This window comes from Acipenser ruthenus, chromosome 25 (assembly GCF_902713425.1).
Source record: "Acipenser ruthenus chromosome 25, fAciRut3.2 maternal haplotype, whole genome shotgun sequence".
Lineage (NCBI taxonomy): Eukaryota > Metazoa > Chordata > Actinopteri > Acipenseriformes > Acipenseridae > Acipenser > Acipenser ruthenus.
Window position 1 is genome coordinate 22,311,187 of NC_081213.1, and position 25,025 is coordinate 22,336,211.

At 35.8% G+C, this 25,025-nt stretch overlaps 1 protein-coding gene across 7 annotated transcripts in view; it reads right to left on the reverse strand.

Annotated features, from left to right (window-relative positions):
- Positions 1-668: 668 nt before the first annotated feature.
- The window catches only part of LOC117413854 (chemokine-like protein TAFA-1), a 116,796-nt gene continuing 92,439 nt past the window's right edge, over positions 669-25,025 (reverse strand). For 3 of the 7 annotated variants that reach the window (XM_058999647.1, XM_058999646.1, XM_034906270.2), the window contains exons 4-5: positions 10,884-11,008; positions 4,118-7,609 (exon numbers count right to left, since the gene is read on the reverse strand). In XM_058999647.1, coding sequence (XP_058855630.1) covers positions 7,538-7,609; positions 10,884-11,008 — 197 coding nt within the window. In that variant the 3' untranslated portion in view covers positions 4,118-7,537. Of the gene's footprint in view, positions 4,098-4,117; positions 7,610-9,286; positions 9,387-10,883; positions 11,009-25,025 lie in introns of those variants that run through there. The other 4 variants (XM_034023228.3, XM_034023227.3, XR_004660940.2 and 1 more) reach the window with 3 other exon arrangements.

The window sequence follows — 25,025 nt, forward strand, 5'->3', positions numbered from 1 at the left end:
TTTTAATGGTGCCTTGGTGTTGATCCCTTCAGAGAAATGGGGTTAATTGTCTTCAATACGTGTTCCCCAGGGTCCATATTGTGGCTCTGTCTTGTTCTTAGTCTTACATAATCCATCAGTTGGAAAAGTAGGTAGATTGTATAACAATATGAAATTGTGAATAACTTATCCAATAGTATTGTGCCCACATCACAGCAGTAGTTATATGCTCAAAAGGGCATGATCCCGAGCTCCACTGGCAATGCCAAAGCTTGGCACTCCATATCTTTGAAGAATGGGAAAGCCTTGGCTACATATTTAGAGTAACCTTTTTCATGAATCCATGAACCTTTCTTAAACATACATTTTCTAATTTCGCAAATATGTAATTGACTGTCGCGTCACATTCTACTGCACAACTTTATGTTTGATGGACCATGCATGGCTACACATGTTACCTGAATGCCAATTAAACTGATGTTTCAAAACATGACAGGGATTCATATGTTTCCTTAGTTGGAAAAGAAAAATGGAACTTGTATTTAACATAGTACACATTGCTGGTATCAGTGGAATAATTAAAAATTATAATAATTAAAAAAATAACATTGAGAAAGCCTTATTTGTAAACTTTATTCTAAACTTGTATGCAATACAGTGTTTTGGCCAAGGTAAAGTGTATGGTATACTTTAACAATTTTCCATGTGGGTCAGCAGTTTTACGTGGGGCAGTAACTTCTCTGCGATAACAATTACCAATAGATGTTGTTAGCATACAAAGTGTGAACTGAAAGCTGAACATTTATATATAGTGTAGCTAGTATATACCTTCTTACAATACCTTTATCTATACTATTCATGGGACTGAGAAGATATCAGATTAAAGTTAGCTTTCTGCAATAAGGAATTTGCTTGTCCTTGTTTGGTGACATGTTATTTTCTATATACAAAACACTACATATGCAATAACATGTCATTGTTCTAAAGCTTTATCTCAAGAGTCACATTTTCTATATATAACGGATTATTTTTTTATGTTTTGGATTACATAATAACAGGAAGTCTACATTTATATGAAATTGTGGTTTATTCAAGGTGCGAATGACAAAACAGAAATCAACATGACATGACATTAATAACTTATTATATGTTGGCTTGGTTATCAATAGCATGTACTTTAATGTGCACAATACAGTTGGCACAATGTGTTTTTCTCTTTGGAAAATGATTCGACATGCAAATAAACATACATAAACTCCCACTGTCCTCACAAATTATTCCTGTCCAGTATGGTGCATCTTAATCTGCCTTTCTGTTGGGATTTGCAACTAACTGTATCTAACTGAGAATGGTATCTATCTATGTCCTGCTGATGGTTGATGCTGGTTGGTTGAGATTTGAAGGAAAAGAACATTTGCATATTAATAAAACAATGTTCAAAGCATTCCAAGAAGTTCATCAAATATTGAGTCACCCACAGATGCTAAACACAGTTGAACGTGGCTAACACGTGTAATTATCAAAAGGTCCACTAATGGATAACCAAGAGAGATGATTAAAAGATTTACAATACACATGGAAACCCTATTGTCGAATTCCGAACAGCCTTACCAGTGTTCAGTTTTCAATTATATACTTTGAGTGAATGAGTGGGTAATTCCCATCTGGATTCAATCCAGTTGAATGGGATGCAGGGTATTTTTATTTTATGCTTGCAATTGGAGCACCCCGTTGTGAACATAATAATTTACAGTTTGGAATGAAGAAGTCAACAATGGTGTTATGCTGTTTGTGTTAATAATGAATGTAATACAGGCATATCTGTATTTTATGGAAATCAGGCACTTTATGAAAAGGTTCAGCTGCCAGTGGCAGGCAGCTATTAGAGAGCCCCTACATCAGCAAATACTGAATAGTGATGGAAATAGCCGTATGAGAACGCAGTAGATTTATACCATTCTGTTTTTGCTAGACATGACCACTCACCCTCACAGCTGCAATGTAATCTGCAAGATGTTTCTTAGTATCTGGGTTTTTATTTTGAACTGAAACCTTCACAAAGGCACTGTGAACACCATTGTATTGCCAATAAGAAATCCTGTCTTTGCTTGATACTTATTTCACCATGCACTGTGACATCTCAATGAAAACAGTTTTCCAGCCATAAGCAGTGATAGAGATTCCAGTTCACACAACACAAAGTTTATATAGTATGTTGGAACTTTTGTGTTTTAGTTAGTAGCGGTGTAACGTCAGAATTTGGTACTGTGCAAATTCTAAATCCAACCTAATTCTTGGGAAGTATATTCAGTGTGTAATAAATTCTGGTGGGCATGGCCTGTCATAAGGCCGTAAAGAGACTGGGCATGCTTAGCGCAGCAATGCACAAAAATCTGAAGTGTACAAGAAATTGACGTGACGCCCATACCTTAGGACATTGAATATTAAATGTTTTTGTTTTATTTTATACCATTAGAATAACACTTACCACCTACTTAAACCCCAAAGAACACAAAACACAATGTATTGGTTTATACTAGGCTTGTCCTTACTCTCTGTGTACCCTGATGTGCCCCAGAAAGAACACAGTAAAATAAAGACTATTAACACACGTACACATTTGGTAGTGCACTTCTCAAATGTAGTCTTATTATATTTAGATTATATTTAGCAACTGTTTGGATATCATTATCAAAACAATGTTAACAGTAATAATGAAAGAAATAACGATAAATGTATATACTGCAAATTCCCTTTTATTTTGGTAAGGCTGTATACCTAAAGGAGATGCTTGTAGGCAATGGCTACTTTGTTTAATACATTTAGTTTTCGTGCCAGATTCTCATCTTGGTTCATTTCACATAAATCAGCCAACAAACAAACATAAACAAATAACATAGTTGCTGACAAAGTCAGACACTGTAAAAAAAAGTAAAATAAGGATTTAATGTAATCTTTGAGCGGGAAGCAGGTCCTACACAGTCTAGTTTACAATACAAGAATTTGTCCAGATTGTTTCTATGTTACAGTATGTGAGATTCATCACAACTACATTTCATGTCTTTAGATACTGCATCATGGCAAATAAGCCCCTCTAGTTTTCAGACACTTCACTTGTCAATAAAAATGGGCTAGAGTTATATCCAGTTGCTGGGTTATAACATCTCTGAGAAAAAATGATGACTGGAAAGTATCCATTCTAAGAGGAAGAAATCCCACATGCCATCTTCAATGTGGATGGAGGCTGTCAATTTAACAGGTAAAACTACGGTTCTGAAAGAAACACACTGCACACATTCACTACTGCTCATGTCATCATATCCTTCTTGTTATGAACCACCATGCTATTTCTACAGTCTTTGAACATGTATGTACAGACTTAATTACAAGAAGAACTCCCATGAAATACACAGACCAAAAGACCATGCCATCCCATGACTGGAGATGTTGACATCTCTTCTGCGGTCACTGGTAATCTCCTCTGCTTTCTTGTTGAGTCTTCAGAAGTGCTTAATGTTTTTTTGTTGTTTTTTAAGCAGAAGATTCATTTAACAATGATAATGCACAGTATAGTACTTTATTGAGCAAAGCCAGCATGCTGATGTTGCATGGTAGAGGGGGTGGTTTTATAAATGTACGTAATTATACAGTATATTTCCAATAGCGCAGACTTCTGTCTCTCTTGTGGTGTTCACACTTCCAGTTCCTTTTTTGAAATGTTGTTATATAATATCTTTAAGTTATCAAACCACTAGTCTTTCAAAAAAGTCTTGCTAATAATTACTTGTTGTACATCCTTAGTATTCTTCCAGTAGGCTGACGAAAGAAAGGTTCCAATCCAGAAAAAGTAGCACAAGTTCTTTAATGCCATGTCATGGAATGAAGTTGCCAGTTTGGGACCCAGTGTCCAAAGTTGAGCTGTCTTTTTTTTAAAAGCCTTGGCACCATTTGTCTTTAGAACAGTTTCATTTAAAGGGTCTTTAACTGCAATTTCTAGAAGACTATGTGCAAAAAAGAATCCCATTTGGCCTGGTAATAATTTAAATGGTTTTGTCCTTCTTTTCATTGTATCTGTCCCGATATTTATATTAAACTATTTGTTAGGTCCTTGGATTAATCTGAAACACAAAGAAAAGAAAATATTTTAGAAAACATTTTTAAACTAATCTTTCTATTCCCAGTTACCAGAAAACTGGCTAAATGTGACTTGTCTTATAAATTACTTTCTTATTTAGTCAAAACAACATTGTACATAGGCTTCAGTGACAAAGAAAATACAATAAAACATTAGGAACTTGATAAATGATCAGGGCATTATATATCACTTTCCTGCAAACGTAATATATATTATCTCTTGGGTACACAAACAACGAGAAAATATTGACATGACTAATGAGCAACCGTCAAGTAAGCATTGCTTTTGAGAGGTACACAATTTTAATCGTGCAAACAGCTTTGATACCACACCTTGAAAATCGAGTGATGTGAGCTATTTCACTCAATGTTTTTCCTTCTTTATGCAAGTCAAGGTTGTTATGATAGTAGAAAACACCAGTGGAGGCTTTGAGTAAATTGTTGATGCTCATAATGCATCAGGTAGAAAAATGCAACATGTCTAAGACTTTTGCGCAGCAGTGTACCTTTTGAGGAACCTTTGTTTTTAACTGATTTCAGAGGTTTTATTATGGAATTTTGGGCATTCAAATGAACTCTCATAGTTAAAGCCCTAACTAAGCACCATGATTTATACACAGCAGTGGTGTAGTTGAGCCGGAATGCCATTCCAGCACTTTTTTCTATAGGCAGAACCTTGACTTAAGAATTATCTAAGAACATTTACCGATTTGTTATGAAAATGCTTATATAGCGGCCAACTGCTCTAATTTCAGTGCCTGAGCATCAATGAAGCAATCTATTTTCTGTCGGGAAATCAAATTAGTCTTTCCATTGAATAGGCACTAGGAACAAAAAACTCAGTGTCTGATTCCCTACATACCAATTTTGATGGTACACTCAGAATCAAATCAAAAGTAATAGAAAAAAAGAGCATGATATAAACAGCCAAAAAATAACTGAACCTCCAAAGACAACATTAACCCACTAGATTGTTTCCAAACAAGCCAAATTTGCCCGGAAAAACACCAATCTGGCAGCACTGGGGGAGTAACCTAAAAGTCTCTTGCGGGACACATGCACTACCTATTAAATGTTACCTCAAGTTCAATGTACAAATAAAACGGGAGTTTGTAACATTTTTTTTTAGAAAAATCTATATTTTATTTAGCATTCCGGTACTTTTAGGACCGCACCACTGATACTCAGTAAGTACAATGTAATCTCTAATGCAGGTTTTTAAATTACTTCAACTCATCCCCAGTAGTAAAAAATAATAATAATCTGTGCAGAAATTATGAAACGTACAAACCTAATGTAACCCATCCACCATGCCATTTTTAAAAAATAACAAGAGACTACATGTTTCAGAAATACAAAGTTTATTACTTTTTCATGTACAACAAACAAACAAATATCTTAGCAAGCGTTCACTATCAAAGCGATACAAATGTCAATACTACAGAGAGAAACCATTTATAATACAATACATTTACATTTTGTACCTAATGTGCTGTTTTCAACTTTATAAAGTCTAAGAAATTCCAATTTGATCTGCTGGGAAGTGGGAACTATTTCACTTCTATTATCCAAATACCTGCAATTATAAAGTCCCACTTGCAGTGATTTTTAGATCCTAGTCAGTTATCGATATCTATTCTTGAAAGTATTGTTTGAACACACTTGTAATATCCACTAATATAGTTTGTATTTCAAGGTTGTTTTTTTTAAACAGTAAAACTAACAACATATCTCCTTCTATTCACACTAGGGTCAGTTTATTTAAAGGTTTTCCTTAGATTTAAGTATGGTTTATTATTATTTGTGTGTATTTGAGTTAACTCAAGATGTTTGACAACCATAATAAACATCCTGCTTTTCAATGCAAAAGGCTGTAATTTACAAAACCGTACAATTATTGAGAAGAATTTTCTAATATTACATAACCTCATTTCCTAAGTTGTAATAGCAATGTGAATTAGAGCATTTTGAAGTCAAGACAGGAGGATGTCAATACTTTTGTGCACTGTGTATATACACTGAGTATTTAGTAACCTTATTTATGTGCTTGATGATAAATACACAGTATAAACTAGTCTGTATTGTTGGATATGAAGATTTACAGCACATGACAAATAAAGTATATTAAAAATGAAATCCACGACCGTGAGGATGTTTTGCTTAACCTTCATCAGTCTTGATGACAGATAAAGACGTGTTCATGTGATTAAAGTATGATTTGTTTCTGTATCAGGATTCAGGGTGTTATGCATACACTCTGGCTAATTAAAATGACCCCTGTGGGTAGATTTAGAAATTTAGAATATTTCCAGTCATTTTGCATATTTTTTCTCAATAAAGGCCAGGTATGCTAAAACTTGTCCACAGGGACTCTAATGCCTGTATTAATAAAGCTGCCAAGACCTAATCACCACTCACAATGAATGTCAATCCCAATATGTCTGTGGTTGAAGGAAAGGAGCCAACAGATTCACTTAGTCAGAAGTAAGTAGACACATGTCACACTAAAGAACAAACTTGGACAAAGATTAATTTGTGTTACCGCTGTCCTTTTCTACAGCTGTCACTGAAGGGAGCACAAATAAAATGAGGTTTGGTAGGCAATGGAATAATGCTGTAGCAGGGTTTTTGGTTTTTCTTCAGTTTTTTTTCACTGTATAATTTACCAATAACCTTATGCATCCTGTAATGTACATTTAAAGCAGCACAATAAAAGCAATACAAATATTATTATTATTATTATTATTATTATTATTATTATTATTATTATTATTATTATTATTATTAATAACCTGTTTTATTTGAGAAAATATTCAATGTCTCAATCTAGTACCACTATATAGGTGTGCAATTAGTTATGTAAAATCTTTTTAAAAAGTCGTTATAAAGCCTGTGACAGCATTTACATTTGCTTATAAAATCGTTTGACCAATTTCCTGTTGGAAGCATTGTACAATTTTGGATCCCGCTCACCAACACTAAAAACATCCCTACATGTATCAAAAACTCTTTCTGATTAATCTCATGATGATAGACAGGGTGGAATGGAAAACTACATCCACCAAATTTCATTTAACTTAAAGTTAAATTAAGTTCAATTTAATCATAACTTTTTTATAACTTTTTTTTTTCAAATTGAAAGCCAAGTATGAAATAGCAAACCATTTTTTTTGCCCTGAAAACTGATGACAGATTACCATTTTAAAAGTGAGAATTCAAACCACTTATGTTGGATTATTACACAGCATCTTCTGTTCTTCGAATAGAAAACATATGCTTTGTGGAAAATTAAACAATCTAAACTTAACAATCTAAGCTTAACTGCTTGAAAGCTTTATTGAAAACAAGTCATATAAACTAAGATAAATTAATTTAGCCACAAGGAAGATCATGGAGATCTTAGAAGGGCTTTTGATAGATGGCATCAGCTAAGATCACTGGGGCTTCTCATTGCTGCTTGCCCTGGTCTGGTGAAATAGGCAACGATGTTCCCTTTCTGCAAGACATAAAGAGAGAGAAAGGTGTCAGGAGCTGGCATCAGAGGCATTGATGCAAATGCCAGTGTAACTGAAGGTTTGATAACCGCATGACACCCATGTCGGGTTCAACAAGTTTGGGGAGGTTCAGGTTTGCCATTGCTTTTCAGTGCAAAAATCTTTCAAATTGAAAAAAGATTAAGTCAACTGCCTGATGAAAATGTAAGATACTTCCATTATAACGTACTTTAAACAGTTAATATATAAGTTTCTGTGTTAAATTTGAAGAGCGACTTTGGATTTTGTTTACAGATTAAGGATTGATCTTTATGTAGAATTCTAATTATTATATTCATATATTGTAATTATATTTAGCAAATTTGTTTTGACTAAGTACAGTATACATGCTGGAGATGCCCAGAGTGACAATAAATATTGCTTGTCAGAGTTACTCTTTTGAAAATAAAGACCCTAGTACCTTAGAAGAGTTCAAGAATCTAATTGATAGAATTGAATAGTGAAGCAGAAAATATTATTAGCAGCAAATACACGTTTAACTTCACAGTCTTGAGCACTGCAAATTGCTAAGAGGTGGAATCCAAGATAAAAGCTGCAATTAAAAACACAATGATAGAAGTGTCTGAATAAAAAAAAATAATAAAGCCCATATGTTAGATTTTGAAACATGTCAAGTCCTTTACGTTGGAAATGTAAGCAGATTTGAAGAGCCTCCTTTGAAGGTCTTGAACCCAATATTTTTTTTCAGAAGAACGATGAAATGGAAGTCTGCAGCCAGTAACATGTTGAAAACCTCTGCCATCGGTGATACCTTCTTTAATTGCATCTGAAAGTCTACAGGAAGCAGCATCGGATAATTCAGCCAGAACAGAATGACAAGAATGGTTTTCCCAAGGGTGTAAATCCAAAGACTTGCAGCAGAGAGTATATAATTCGCTGATGTGGCCACAAAGACAGTCAGTGGATTGTATGTGATGTCAAACAAGGCTACAGTAGCTGCAGTCATCTGCTTGTAAACAGCAAAGTAACCAAATGACAATGAGTCCAGTTAGCCAGCTGCTCCCCGTTGGGTTAGATAAGAACCAAATCTGATGACCATTGGTCATTTTGATAATATACACTGTCCGATTACTATATGGTATTGGGATGGTCTACTACCACCCATTTATTATTTATGGAGACCTGGATGTTTATACCAGTTCTAAATGCTCTTAGAGCACTTAGAGTACTTTATGTCAATGGACACCTTTCACTGCATGATGATGTAATGCCACAGCATATGCCAGACTGATTTGAAATGCTTTTTTTTTTTCTTCTGAAAAGGCTTTCAAAACCAGGAACGACATGTTATTCAGTCTGACAGCCCCTTCAGGAATCCCTGGCCTAAAATGGAAAGTTAGATCAATCTACGAAACACTAAAACAAAAAGCTTAGAGGGCATACCATATGCTGGAAACCCAGGAACAGTAGTCTGTTTGGTAAAAGAGCTGGAACCCATGATAACTACAGTGAGAAAAAATGCAGTCTTGCTTTACATGGCTTTACTAGGATAAGCCTATACGGCGTATGAATAGTATAGAGAATATATATATATATATATATATATATATATATATATATATATATATATATATATATATATATATATATATAAATATATAAATATATGACAAACCAACCTTTTTAGAAACATGTGATGCTCCATCTCTATCATACATGATTTAAGGCCTTCTTTGATCTTTGAGTCCAAGGCTAAAAAGATGAATAAGGCTGTGTATTCTGTAAAAAGCAAAAAGGCCCAAAAGTGAAATTAAACAAGATTATTGGATTTGAATATGCTTCGTGAACTGTATAAGAATGGTTTAGATGTTATGCACCAACCTTGGCATCTTGCCTGTCATAAAAGAATGCTAATATGCCAAATATTTAATAAGAGTCCTGTACCAGAGTCCGATAAATAAGTTACAAAGATGGAATGTCGACTTATTGTTGTAATGAAACATACAGTAAGTTGAAATCTTACCTTTTTAAAATGTGGAATTTGGTATCTTCCAGTCTTTTCTTTCTAGCTGGTCTTGGTGCACAACTAGGATCACGATACTTGAAAAATGATGGTAACTACAGCTACCTTTTTCCTGCCGCTTGTAATTATTGTATTGGAAGTATGTCTCGGATGACATCTCCTGCATGTATACATGTACTTTTGGTATGATTTCAATTTAACAGTAGCCCAAGATGATACTTTTTTATTTATTGATTTTTTTACAAGGGTTTTAAAGTCAAATGCAATATTTTTTTTTTTATTTTGGGTTTTTATTCATGCAGTTCTGAAACACCAGCGAAAATAGTATTTTGAAGTAAAGCTCTGAAAAGTGTAGCAGTGCTAAGGCTGCACACAAGCAAAACAACTGAAAACCGTCCTGTAAATGTACTGCTTAGTAAAAGCCGGCTGTTACTTTTCTGATTTTTAAATAGGAAGTTACACTGTGTTTACCTGCCCCAGAGTATTCTCTTATCATTTCTCTCTGATCTGGTGCACTGATAGAAACTGACACAGAGCAGGTCCCAAAACAAACCACTCCAAAAGAAAAATAATCATTAATATTTACTACACTGAAAAGTGCTGCTTCTCAGGAGAAAGGTGCACTTCATGCAAACAATACAGTAAGTCTAAATCTCCATTCAGTGTCCGAGTTGCATGGGCAGGAGAATAAAGCGAAGTTCAGATTGTAAGGATGCTCCTCAGGCCCCACATTTTTCATCTGAGGAAACAAGTGTAAATGATGACTGTGGTAAGAGTTGTTAAGCTGGAGATCCTTCTGGAGTGGAATTCAACAGATGCAGCTCACTGCATCTGCCTGGCAAATGTATTATTTAGGAATTGCTGGGGAACAGGTCCTGATAACACATTAGTGCTCCTGTCAGTAAAGGCAAAGCTAAGCTTTGAGTATCTGCTCTTAGAGATATGTTTGAAATAAGATTAGCCTGGGGTGTGGTAAATGCAGGGAATTCTTCATATTTGTCATATGGTAGGGTGTATTTGGTTTTCACCAGTAACGCACCTGGTTAGGCAACCATAGAGCTCTCCAGTAACATTAATCTCATTATATATAGTAAAATCAGATTGCACTGGTATGCACTTTATTGTTTGTTAGTATAGGTGAGTGCAATGATAAAAAGATATGCTAGTGTCAGACGTGCACCTTTTCTTCCCCCCCCAGGTCCCCCCCACCCCATTGCTCACATAGAAAAAAGAAAAGATCTTGCATTACTTACCCTTGTGGTCTTGATTTTGTTGCCTGAAGAGCACATCCATCCTGAATTATCAGGTAATGTCTTGCACTCTTCTCCTTCCAGGCAGGGTTCCATCTCACACCACCATTTCCCAATAACTATGGAAGCTGCAGGGGTTACAGAACAGGCAATCAAACTAAAGCTATTGATTTCACAGCACAAGCTATACTCTTGTCTGGTAATGTTTTTTTTCTTTCTTTTTTTCTTCCAGTCTACACGGCTGCTTGCTGTTTTTTAACCGCAACTCAGACTAGGGGAAATGAATGGTTAATTTTCCTACGACTTAGCTATGCTTTTTTGATGTTAAAAGCTCTGATGCTTGCAGACAGCAGTCCTCTTGCCTTAGCGGATAAGCTCTGTTTTGAACCGGGACGAGGTCTTGTTCAAGGGAAAGGTTGTGCAAATGAGTTGATATGCAACACAGTGATTGAAAAGATCATGATCTACCTATTGGAATTAAATATAAAAATCGCTGCCAGCACTATGGAAACAGAATGCTAATTTTCTATGCAGTACAACTTGGATTAATGAACACAATTTTTTTTTTCTTTTCACTGAACTTCATAAATGCATAATCATTTTCAGTTTTCTAGCATGCTGAGAAACATTTAATAATGGTAAAATCAGTAAAATATTTAAACATTTATTAGGGATTATTACTGTACAGTAATCCGTCACATATCCGACTGCAATGGGACCAGAGTAAGAGCGGATATGTAAAAAGTCGGATGAATGAATCCTGTTTTAAATACCATTATACACAGCTGTAACAATTACTATATTCACACAATTATTGTATTGAGATTCAGCTTTTCTTGGGGAGTTCCCCTAAACCTCTTGTTTAGAAAGATACACGGTTTTAATGCTTGCGACTGGGTAGTCGTCTGCCATGTGGGTGCATGCATTCGATGCTGAGTGACAGGCAGGAGATCGAGACGGAGGTTGAAGTTGATACGCCCCTGTGGCAATGTGCCCCGTCCCTGTGTGCATTTGTGTGTTGCGTGCATGTGTTAATGTTGGTGTATAGATTGGTACACGGGATATAAACGGGTCTGTGTTTCACGTGTATTTAAAAAGTGTATATTTGTATTTAGGCACGGGATTGCACATCACGCACGTGCATTTAAAATATAATATGTGAACACGCGGTTTCACGTAATGAATTCACGTGCTGGGATTCAAGTGAATAATTAATTAGTAATTGAATCCCAGCACAAACAGTATAAATAGATGCACGGTTAGTCACTCGTGGTTAGGTGTTCGGTGAGTGGAGAACGGGATTGGAGACGGAGGTAATAATAATAAGAAGAAGAATAGTTAAGTGTTTTCACTCACCGTGTTTGTTCGTCTGTCTGTCCTGCACCGTCTGTTTAGTGTTTAGTCGTTTTGTATGTCTATTTATTTTGGCGTCAAGTGCCGTGTCCAGTGTTTTTGTCTGTTCCAACCTTTTATTTTCTGTTCTGTTTATTAAATGCTGAACGCGATCACGCGTTCAGCCTCACCAAAACCCCATCTCTCTGTCGTTTGTGTTCCTGTTTCTGGTCTGACGCCACACACTCCGGCCGTCTTTGTGACAGCCCCACAGGTGAACAGGATTTATTACATATCAACACACTGAACAGCTCACGTGACACTACCAGCAATGGCAGCGCACGGAGCACATACAACACAGTGTATGAAAACTTTGGTAGGATCTACAATCTCTGAACTAATCTACTCTGTTCAATAATAAACTAACGTTGCTGAAGAGGTTGATCATGTGACGATATGTGACGGGCAGATACACAACAGATTACTGTATCTGTGGTTCATCACATTTAACAATGTATATCTCTTATTAATCTTACTACAGCTTGATATCTATTACCCTCTGAAGTGTTACTGTTTTTTAATACTAACATTTCTCACAGCTGAAGGAAAGTGACCATAGCATAATTTCCAAGCTGTGTTGAAGATTTATGACTTGAGTGAATACCCTACATCATTCTGGTATTGCCATTTATTGTTTAAGTTGATTACAATAAAGTAAAGTGATTTTGATTTGATCTGTCATAAATAAACTAAGACTAAGAAGCCATTGCTTAATTAATAGACATGTGTATATACAGTATATCTTACAGCCGAACTATTTAGCTAAAATTGTAGACATGCTGGCACGACAAACATTACAATTCAAAGTCAACAGCCTTGTCTAAATATGTTTTGTGTTTGGTTTAATATATTAATCATAGTAATCTAATAAAAAGCAGGCATTTAAGTGGTAAATGCAGACTGTAAATTGTGAAATTATTCTTCTGAAAAAGGTGCTATATGATAGCTGTGCGTCTCTATTGTACATGCTGTTCTTCAGTATGTGTTCTTATATCACAATGTGTCATTGGGGATCTCAGTGCTGTGTTTGATTTCCTTAACACAATGGCAAATGCCTATTTTAATAAGCCTGTTGAATTGTCTGTTCAAAAATTCATTCCCAAAATGGAAAATCCTCCCTTTTTTTCCCACATGTGGGTGTTAAACATCACATGACGTGGGAGTGCTATGGTGTGTTTCACCGCTAAACCACGAAACAGCCTTCAGACATTTCACATTACCCTATTCACTAGAGAAATTGCTAAAAATAACATTTAAATCAGGAGCAAATTTCAGATGCCGGCAGTGAAAAAGTCTTTGTCAGCCCAATAAAAAGATACCAATTGTCCTCATTTAATTCAATAAATTGTGGTTCATTTCTAAATGGATTCGATTAAAAGAAAGGTCAGACTCCCAGCGAGATGCTTTTGGCACCAGGGGAGTCCTCTGTTGACAGGTGGTGCAGAGCTAGGAGGAAAAACATTTTAGACTTCAGAAATTGATATAAATGAGGACTGCCTGTGACCCAAAGATACATATTGCTCTAAAAGCACTTGGCCACAATGCATGGAGCAAACCGCCTTGTTTGTGTTTTTTTTCAAGATGCTTTGGATCATTCGTTAGATCAGAAGGTCAGCAGAGCAGGAACTGGGCAGCTCGTTACCTGAATTAGTAAAGGCAAGTGTGAATTATAAACTTTACAATGTAACTTTAAATAGATGCATACTGAGTACATCTCGAACTTTTTTTATTTATGTCACTGTCCAGAGTGTCTTCGGTGCACACTGCTCATCTCTATTTAAAATATATATATATATATATATATATATATACAATCTAATTGGTTTATTCTAATTGCAGGTTCCAGATTGATAGCATCATTGGCTCTAAGATACCAAACATTTTTTTTTTCTATAGAGAACTGTCGTAAGTAGTTTACGCAAAGCATGGATGTTAAAGTTTCCAATCTAACAATGATTTTGAATTTCTTTAACATCAAGGGGCAGCAGTGTGGAGCAGTGGTTAGGGGCTCTGGACTCTTGACTGGAGGAGCGTGGGTTCAATCCTAGGTGGGGGACGCTGCTGCTGCTGTACCCTTGAGCAAGGTACTTTACCTAAATTGCAACAGTAAAAACAGTAAAAACCAAACTATATAAATGGGTAATTGTATGTAAAAATAATGTGATATCTTGTAACAATTGTAAATCGCTCTGGTGAGAAATAAATAATAACCTGCAAACCTACTTCTCTGATCCATTGTAATGAAACAATGGCTGGTTATTAAGACTCTGCTCTGGTCAGTCTTGGGATACTCGTAAAACTATTCTGTGCTGTTCTCCCATTTGAGTAACCAGATCAGATGCAAGTCAACGCAAGTAAGCAGCAGAAGTTGCTGTTGAAATGTAAACTTTCATTTCAGTTTTGAGAGCCTTAGAATGTACTCCTTGCTGTTGAATTTTAAATTGCTATTCATAGGGGCTGTATTATCAAAGGAAGGGGTTTATAAATCGCTGCAATGTAAAAAGTGCTACAGACAGCAAGAAAATATTTAAACTGGATAGAATTTCCACCTCTGAGACTACAGCTACCGTTTTTCATAATGCAATGTATTTACATAATTTTAAAATCTCTGGAGAGTAATTACCAATAGTAATATGCAGAATTAACAGGCTATTTTTGTTTTGAGGAGACGTCCTTGCCATCACTTGTATGAAAACTACAGTTTTGTTTGAAGTGGCAGGACACTATGGAGGAACACGAGCAACAGCATTCCTTGTTGTCAAGAATCCATCATGACTTTGCTAATTTAAACACAGCAGTATGACCAAGCTTTGCCTCACTATCCTGCAGATGCAAGCTTTAACAGTTGTGTTGCCAAGGTTACAAGGAATCCGGTGATTGATATCTGAGTGTTATATAACAAATAGATAGATGTTAACATTTACCCACATACATTTTAAATGATAATCCTATAAATCATTTTCATCAAGGATTCTTTTAGATTTTTTTCATGTTTTTTGTTTCTCTTGAGAGCAAGTGAAGAATGCTCAACTTTCTTAAGTTGTCTTAATAGGCACCCTGGAGAGATGAACCACATTAGTCATCATTGGCCTTATTTGGTTCCACAGACTCCCAGAGCTGAGATTCCTTAGAAGCAGCAGACAGCACTGCACTCGGAATGCAGATTCCACAAGGGAGCCATGGACCTACTGACCTTAAAGTCAGATGCTGAATCGCTAGAAGAAAGTAATTAAATTATGCCTTTATCCAAAATACAATTACAATTAATTTAACTGTCACTAGACTTGGATTTTTGTATGAATTCTTCCGGGAACTGAGAGGTACAAAAAAATGGGTGCCATGTTTACCAACATGGTAAAATCTGTAGTGTATTATTATTATTATTATTATTATTATTATTATTATTACTTATTTATTTATTTATTTTAATTGCGCCTTCATCTTGTTGACAGTCTGTTAATTGATAAACCTACATTATAAACTGTGTAATGTCTGTGTTTCCAGTTCCATGGTGTTTTGTTCCATTACAGTACAATAATAATAATAATAATAATAATAATAATAATAATCTTATTTTACTGCAGGATTTTAGCTGCTATTGGCTCATGGTAATGTAAAGAGACTATTTTACATTTACCCATTTTTACTTTTGAGAAGCGAGCCGGGAACGTATTTTTCATTACAACCTGGGTTGGATTTATATTCAAGACTTTGATTGTGGAATGCCTTTTAAATTGAAAATTGTAAAGTATTACCTGAAAAGTGAAATCAATCTTTGGAAAAAAGGAGGAAGTATAGATTAAAAAGCTGGCGCACCAAAGATTTTGAAATATGAGGAGCCTGGCTTTGCGTGTAAGATTAATGATATGTACATGGGCTTACATTGCTTTTTTAAAAAAGATGCAGGCCTTACATTCATAGGTTCAGATAGGAAACATGTGACGTTTGTGCTTTTACCAGCCAGAAGCTTGGTTTGCTTAGAATCTAATATAAAAAGGTTCCCAATCAGAGGAATGGAGTCATATAAATCAAATAAAGTATGTATTCTGTAATGTATTTTAATAGCTGATCTATAGACTGAAATGCAATGTTTTTCTCATTGGTTAAAAAAAAAAAAATAATAATAATTTATGTATGAAACATTAAGTCATACCCACAAATGTAACTTTATTGATGTTTTTATTTTCTTCTGGTATTGAGCAACAATGGTTTATTCTTTAAGATAAGATTATATGAAATAATCACACTTTTCATGCATAACTGGGACTTAAATTTGTGATGCATGACCTGAGGAATATCCTGGATAAAATCTAGTTGCATCCCATTCTTGTGGGGAAGTAACTTTATGAAGGATGCAACAGAAAGTTCATATTGGACCTTAAAGAGCAAACAATAAAACCTTAAAGCAGTGTGTTCTGGAATGAAGCATCCTTCCTGTTTCAGTCTGGTCTATTTTTGCTGGTGCATACCTAGCTCCCAACAACTTGAAGCTCCCATAATCCTGTGGTGTCCCTGGCCATGTCACCCTATAGGCCTACAGTAGTATACTGCACAACTGCAATTTCTAATGGGGTTTGTTGCACACTGTTTCCACTGTCCCACCTAAGCTTACATTGGAATAGTTTGGCACCCGTTTGATTTTTTCTGTACTGCTACCAGATGTTACCCAAGGCTATTTAGACATTTTAATTTTTATACACACACTACCGGTCAAAAGTTTTAGAACACCCCCATTTTTCCAGTTTTTATTGAAATTTAAGCAGTTCAAGTCCAGTGAATAACCTGAAATGGTACAAAGGTAAGCGGTAAACTGCCAGAGGTTAAAAAAAAAAAGTTTAGGTTACCAAAAACTGAAAAATAATGTACATTTCAGAGTTATACAAAAAGGCCTTTTTCAGGGAACAAGTAATGGGTTAACAACTTACAGCTGTTCTGCAGCAATGGAAGTAAATTAAGCCTTGAAAGTTGATGCTAACAATTCCTACAGGTTTCCCAACTTTTGTTGATTACTTACAAACCCTCTGTCTGTATAAAAGCAGTGTTGGAACAGACTGTGTTACTACACCCTCTTAAGCATTATTTGGACAGTATTGTACTGCAGGAAGTAGTATATTGCTCTCATAATGGCGAGAAAAAGGCAATTAACAAAGGAAGACAGACAGACCATTATAACCCTTAAAAGTGTAGGTCTTTCCTTTAGAGAAATTGCAAAGAAAGCCAAGGTGTCAGTGAGTACAGTTTCCTACACCATCAAAAGGCACTTGGAAACTGGAGGAAACTCTGACAGGAAGAGGTCTGGCAGACCCAAAGCCACAACAGAATCAGAAGACAAGTTTCTGAGAGTCAACAGCTTGCGTGATAGGCGGCTCACAGGACAACAGCTTCAAGCACAGCTTAACACTGGTCGAAGTAAGCAAGTCTCAGTTTCAACTGTGAAGAGAAGACTTCGAGCTGCAGGTTTGACGGGTCAAGTGGCAGTAAGAAAGCCATTGCTAAGATGGCAAAATAAGAAAAAGAGGCTTGCCTGGGCCATGAAGCACCGCCAATGGACTACTGAAGACTGGAAGAAGGTCTTATGGACCGATGAATCAAAATTTGAAATCTTCGGTTCATCACGCAGGGTTTTTGTACGCCGTCGAGTAGACGAAAGGATGGTTCCTCGGTGTGCGACACCAACTGTCAAACATGGAGGAGGAAGCGTGATGGTCTGGGGCTCTTTTGCTGGATCCAGAGTCGGCGATTCCATGATTTCTTTTTTTATCTCCAATTGTTTATTTGTTCTATGCTTTAATTTCAGAGTACATTGAGACATTAAACTGTGTAAATTTCAATAAAAACTGGAAAAATTGAGGTGTTCTAAAACTTTTGACCGGTAGTGTAGTTTTTTTTTAATGGCTTACTTGAAAATGCTTCTGAATTTAATATACTTTAAATGTTCTTGTAACTACATTCATAATGGCTTACAAATTGATTTTTGGAGAACTACTCCTACACCTTTGAGGGACTGTGCTCATGTTTGATGATACGAATGAATACTGTTTAGCTTTCACTAACTGCTCTTTGCTGCCTGGAATAAAAAGTCAAGTAATGAGCTGTGTTCAGGGGAGGAGTATTCCAAATTTTAGCTATATAATTAGCTAAAATATCTCCTTATGGATACTTGAGCTGCAATATTCTGCTTAATCCCAAAAAATATTTATAGTTTTCCATTAGGCTACAGTAATTTACCTTCTTAATAGCACCTATTGATTGCTTCCAATAGAAATGAATATCAGAAAGCAATTATGTTTAAAGTTTAATGGCTTTTTGCTGCTGTTAATTTCCTGTTTGACTCGATCAATACATCCCACTAGATAACAGTGAACTCTTTCTGTTCTAGCAGTTCTCTGATGCACCTCTGATTTACATCAACACCTCACTAAGAAACCAAAGAAGGAAGGATTCTATACTTTACACTCATTCAAAGCCTGTTCTCACCCAGGATGTCTATCCATTAATAAGATTAACAAATCTGTTTGTTTATATTGTCTTATGCAAAATATTTATGAGATGTTGGTGCAGGGGGATGCTGCAGGTACTTTGCAGTTATCATATTACATTGTCACGCTCTGTGTAATAAATCTAATAAAATATAATACAAGATTTGTCTGTAAGGAAATAAATAAATAAAATTATATATATATATATTTCTACTATCCTAAAGTATTGTTCATTAATAATAATAAAAAAATCTACAGGAAATTTGACATTGCTGTGACAAAATATGTTTTTACAAACAAAGTACTGAGCGCCCTTTGGTTTCATAGTACAGGTATATATTTAGCCATAGGCAACAAACAATGACGAATGACCATTCTGAAATGGTACAAATGCTTTCTTCTGGGGAAAATAAAAGATTCATTTGTAGCACCTATTCTTTGGCACTTTCACTAAAGCTCTTGTAATTGTCACTTCATACATGAACTTCAGAAAGGCTAGCACCCAGTCTTTTACATCCCAGTCTTTGACGAAATCCCTGTGGACACTTTGACAAATGTGCAACCTCCAAAGCCGTGCAGAGTAAGAGTGAGTTATAATTTGCCACTACAGAAATATAATCTATTGTATGCAAATCAAGTGGCAGTAAAATGGAAAAAGAAAACAACTCTTATTCTCAGAGTCTAATTAGAAAACTGTCTCTCAAAAACATATTAAAAATCTGTATTTAAACAGATATTTTGGTGTATTCAGTAACTTGAATAGAATGTTAAGACATTTTCAGGGCTAAGAGAGTCTGACTGACATCCTATAAGCTAAGTAGAGTGCCTTTAGCTGCTTCTATGAGTTAAGAATTAAGTCTTGCTTTTTCCCTCCCCCAACACAATTTAACTATAGTCCCTACTGCACCACTATAATTACAACAGGAAACACTCTCCTTTCTATGAACAAAGTTTCCATTATGATGCAAAATAGCAGCATCCAGATGACCATAATAATCCTTTACATGATGTGATCATCTGGAGGTGCAGACATGGATATTTACCACTTCTATTTCTCTGTAATGCCAGAGCCGACTGGTTAGAAGATTATAATTTGTATTAGGATTTGTTCTGTCTAGAGGGAGTTTGCAAATCGTGGGTAGCTTGGCTGAGTGCATAATGAATTACTTTAAGGGATGCTTTTATACCATCTACTGTTTCTTAATATTACATTTTTTATAATATGTGGGTTCTCTATCATGCTCCATTGTTGTTTTTTTGTTTAATCCTGGTTGAGCAACCTCATTTAACCCCCTGATGACAGAGCTTTTGATAATGCATTTGCTATTTTAGATGAGACTTTGTGTGCTTCATATTTAGCAGCAGTGTGGAGTAGTGGTTAGGGCTCTGGACTCCTGACCGGGGGGTCGTGGGTTCAATCCCAGTTGGAGGACACTGCCGCTGTACCCTTGAGCAAGGTACTTTACCTAGATTGCTCCAGTAAAAACCAAACTGTATTAATGGGAAATTGTATGTAAAAATAATGTGATATCTTGTAAGAATTGTAAGTCGCCCTGGATCTGATCTGATTTGCCCAGGAATTAAACATACTTTTCCTCCTTGCACCTCAAATATTCCTGTACGATGGGCTTTATACAGGGGTTGCAGGCTGACAATTGAGGGGGGGTTGAACATTGACCACTATGGGTATATCCTTTTTGCAACTGTAATTTTGTATAGAGATTTCCCATGTACTAACTTGCAATTGTCATTGTATAAAGCAGTATAGGCTATATACTGCAAATTATACATATATATCTACAGAATATAAACAACAGTGTAAAATTGCATGTATCAAAATTACACATATCTGTTCCGTTGCCGTTAGTGAGAACCCTGAGCTTGAAGATCCTTTACAAGCATTGAGAATCACCATGCATATATAATCTGTTGCAAGCTTTGGTTTTGATGCTCACCAGTGCACTGAATGCAGTCTTGGACAGGTATGTGGTTACAAACAGGAGAAGGATTCTAGTGGTTGCTTGCAAAGTTAATTTGTGTGCAACACTTGCTCCCTTAGCAAGCCAAAATTTTTGGTAGCCATACTCTTGAAAGTATCGTTTCCACAGTGAATTTTCTTGGAGATCTGTAAGTTCATCTTCACAATTCAGGTATGCCACTTCCTCTGTTTTTGCTAGAAAAGGATCCAACACCTATGTTTTTTTAGAAAAGTCCTCCACGTCTGAGAACCTTGAATTGAGTTCCTTTTGAAGTGCTTTTGCCCTGAAGTTCTTTTGAAAGCAAAGGAAACTGAGGGAGGTCTCCTTTCTCAAGTTTGGCAATTTGTAAGTCCAGTTTTAGAATAAAAGCATCAATTGCTTCCTTGCATTGCAGTATTATTATTATTATTATTTATTTCTTAGCAGACGCCCTTATCCAGGGCGACTTACAATTGTTACAAGGTATCACATTATACATTATTTTACATTATACAGATATCACATTATTTTTACATACAATTACCCTTTTATACAGTTGGGTTTTTACTGGAGCAATCTAGGTAAAGTACCTTGCTCAAGGGTACAACAGCAGTGTCCCCCACTGGGGATTGAACCCACGACCCTCCGGTCAAGAGTCCAGTATGTTCGTGTTGGCCCCTTGTAACCTTTGATTTGTTTCATTAAAATGACTAAAAAAATGTCTGCTAGGTGTGCAGTTTTAATTAGAAACTTTTCAGTTAGCTGAGTCGATAAAGCAGATTTATGTAGTTCTAAAAATGTTTTGACCTTTTCTTTGAGTTCAACAAAATGAACTAACACTTTCCCACGTGAAAGCCATCAAACTTCGCTGTGAAATAACAGGAGCGTTTGGTGAGCTTCATCTTCACACGTCTCAGCAAAGAGTCGATTGTTAAGTGACCGACCTTTTAATGTAGTTTACAGTTGGAACTACTGTGCTCAGCATTTCATTGAGGTCCTCACACAGATTTGTACCTGCCAGTGCCTGGCGATGAATCATACAATTAAATATTACGTAGTTAGCAGCTGTTTTAAGCGACTATTGAAGCCCTTATTTTTTCCCATCATAGTGGCTGCCCCATCAGAACAACATGCAACAAGGTTTTCATATGGCAGGCTGTGCGCTGTAAAGTAACGGTCCACTTCACGAAAAATATCCTCACACGTAGTTGTGGTGTTAACATTTGTAGACATTAAAATTTAGTTCCGCTTCATCGATGTACCGCACATACATGAGTAGGACTGCCTCATCTGCCACTGTGATTGTTTCATCCAACTGGATAGCAAATTGTGTCATCTGTAATTTTTGTACAGGTGTTTGCTCGCAGTTTACGGCCATTTTGTCTTTCACTATATTGTCTGATAATGGAATCGTTTTAATCTTATTTGCCATTTGCGGTCCACACATTTTCTTGACCATTTGAATACAGGCTGGTTTGATCAGCTCTTCGTCGATAGTGTGTGTTTTTGTTTTTGTTTTTGCAGTTATAAGTGAACAGCAAAAAGAAGCTTCTGTGGCCTTCTGTGCTTCGTTCCCTACTTTTTCAAAAGCAGCCTGTATACTAATTGGTTTGTTTGCAATTGCAATTTCTTTCTTTCTTAAAAAGTAGTCACGATCTTTACTTACAGATTCCGGGTGTTTGGTTTCCTGGTGTCTTTTTAATTTGCTCGGCTTCATGCTGTCATTTGCAAGTATTTCACCACAGATAACACATTGAGGCTGTGTTTTGTGAGTAAGTCCTTCCATAAACCCTAATGTTATATAGCTGTACAAGTAGGAATATGTTTTCTTTTTTTCTTCTTTCGGTAGCTGTTCGGTTGCACAACACTTAGACATTTTGTATTTGTGATGAAAATACCCTATTTTAAAAATGTATCTTAGGATCTGTCAGAATGAAAACTTTTATTTAAAATGCAGTCTTGCTGTTAGAGAGACAACAGCCAAGACCAATAGCATGCACCTAACAGAGGAGGCCTGAGTGCTTTGTTTCATTTCAATTCATTGTTTCTCAAAGTTGCAATATCATTACAAACATGTAGTTTTGGGCTTTATTTAAATTCTAATACCACCAGGAAATTTGTGTTATTTTGCTCTGTAAGTATAGATTTCGTTAATTTGTTATACCCATAGATCTCCTCTGTAACATGTGCTATTTCCAAGTTAAAATATGTTAACAAGGATGTGGTGTTCCTGGGTATTTCTTTCCTCAGAATAACCATCAAATTCAGATTGACAACTTGTCACCCACGCTGTAAATAGCCTCTGGCTGAACAGAAGGGTTTATTCTCCATCAATTACAATCACAGATGTTCCACATGGTCAAATATACATGGGAAGGGGTGTTTTGCTTGTATTTATAAATACTGTATGCCATGAAAATTGAGTCTTAACCCAAAATGTTAGTGTCAAAAGCAGGTATCAATAAAGTACAACATTGTGGGCAAAGCAGTTTCTCTTGACTGAGCTAAAACTTTTTTTTTTTTTTTTTTTCCACAAAGCTGTTAATCAATAACTGCAACATGATAATTAGTCTGAGACTGGATAAAGGTCACACATATTGTGACATTAAGTTTCCAGACAAATGCCATAGCCTTTTTTTTTCTAAGAGAATTTAAATAAATAAAGTATCCACATGAAATATGTGGTTACAACTTACATTGTGTCCCTAAATACACTTAAACTGATTATTAAATTATTAAAACCTTGTGTGCAAGTAAAGAACAGAACGTTCTTCAACACACGAGAAGAGGGACCACTGACAATATTACTTGTGCTAATAAGAAGTAAGAACAATCATTGGTATAGTCAGCCCTCTTTTAACTGTTAACAACTAGATTACCTATAAAAAAAGACAGTAAAGTGATAAAGAAGGCTCAATACTAGCACAAAAAGACACTGTAAGGCCTAAACTAAATCACCCTACCAAAGAACACTGTAGCCTACACTTTCTATAAATACAGTCATCCAGATTCACCAAATTGAAAAGTGCGGATTTCCTGCATTGTTTCCAGCAGTGTTGAAAAAGGACAGGGCCCATAGATTTTCCCACGAGTGTGAAATAATTCTCCAAGCTGGCTCGTTACTCATAAAGACAGCACATTAATAACATCGGGCCCCGAGATTTCTGCTTATCTAGGCTACAGCAGGGCCAGAGGGACGAACAGCTGACTCTTTGGATTTCAAATCACATTTTTCCCAAACTGTGAAGAAATACAAAAACTGAGAAAAACTACCTCTAATGATTACTTGAAGTGAAACCCCTCTACAAATGTAGGTTTTAGGACAGAGATCACTGCCTATGTGTAAATAATTTAGCTGTAATAAGTGATATTAACAGACTCATCACCTTAGTAAACCATTTTAAAAATGCACGCAGTATGCTTCTCATACCTTTTAATAATGTCCCAGGAAAGGATTAGATTCCTGTTCCTGTTTCAGGCACAGGTGCATAATCTCCTATTTCAATTTCTGAGAGTACCAAAAGGCTTTTTTGGGGATCTGTTAGGGTTATGAACTGACAGATACAAATAGAAATACTGGTAGGAGTTGTTTCACAAGCTCAAGGGATTTGTGCTGCTTTGGCAGGAATATGATTAAAGATCTGAATTATGCAAGCTATTTCACATTTTTTTTTAAAGAATACTTTAATTTAAAAGTATGCAGAGATTTTAAGACACTTTAGATCAATTATTATATAAAATGATAAATTGCTTAATTTGTTGAAGGGGTATGCTTACCAGATTAATCCAGATGAAATTGATTTATTATTGCAATGCATTATTTCACAATTCACTAATTCAGTCAATGCTCAAGTAGGCCATGTTGATGGTAAATTGTACATTTACTTTACTTTCCTATGCAAATGCTCTTCATATGTGTTTTGATGTGTAATACAAATAACAACATAACACAAGTACTAATTTTATACTTTATATATAGAAAAACAGACATCTAGAGGGACGCTTTTTTTTTTTTTTTTAACAAAGAACTGTTCGTCAATGCACAGCAGGGCTACACTCCTGAATAAAGAGGTCAGCACTTTTTGTTAGAAAATAAATACTGCTTCCCCTTCCCCACTAACTACATCACTCTTTGTTGATCAACACTGTGGGATTCTCTTAACCCCTGATTCAGGAATTATTTCCAGTGCATACATTACCTGGTGGGGTCATGATCGAAACTGTGAGCTGTCTATGTATCCAGCTGATGATTTATCAATTCCCTTATGATTTATGATTACAATGTGTCCGGTTTGTGAGTTACAAGACTGGATTAT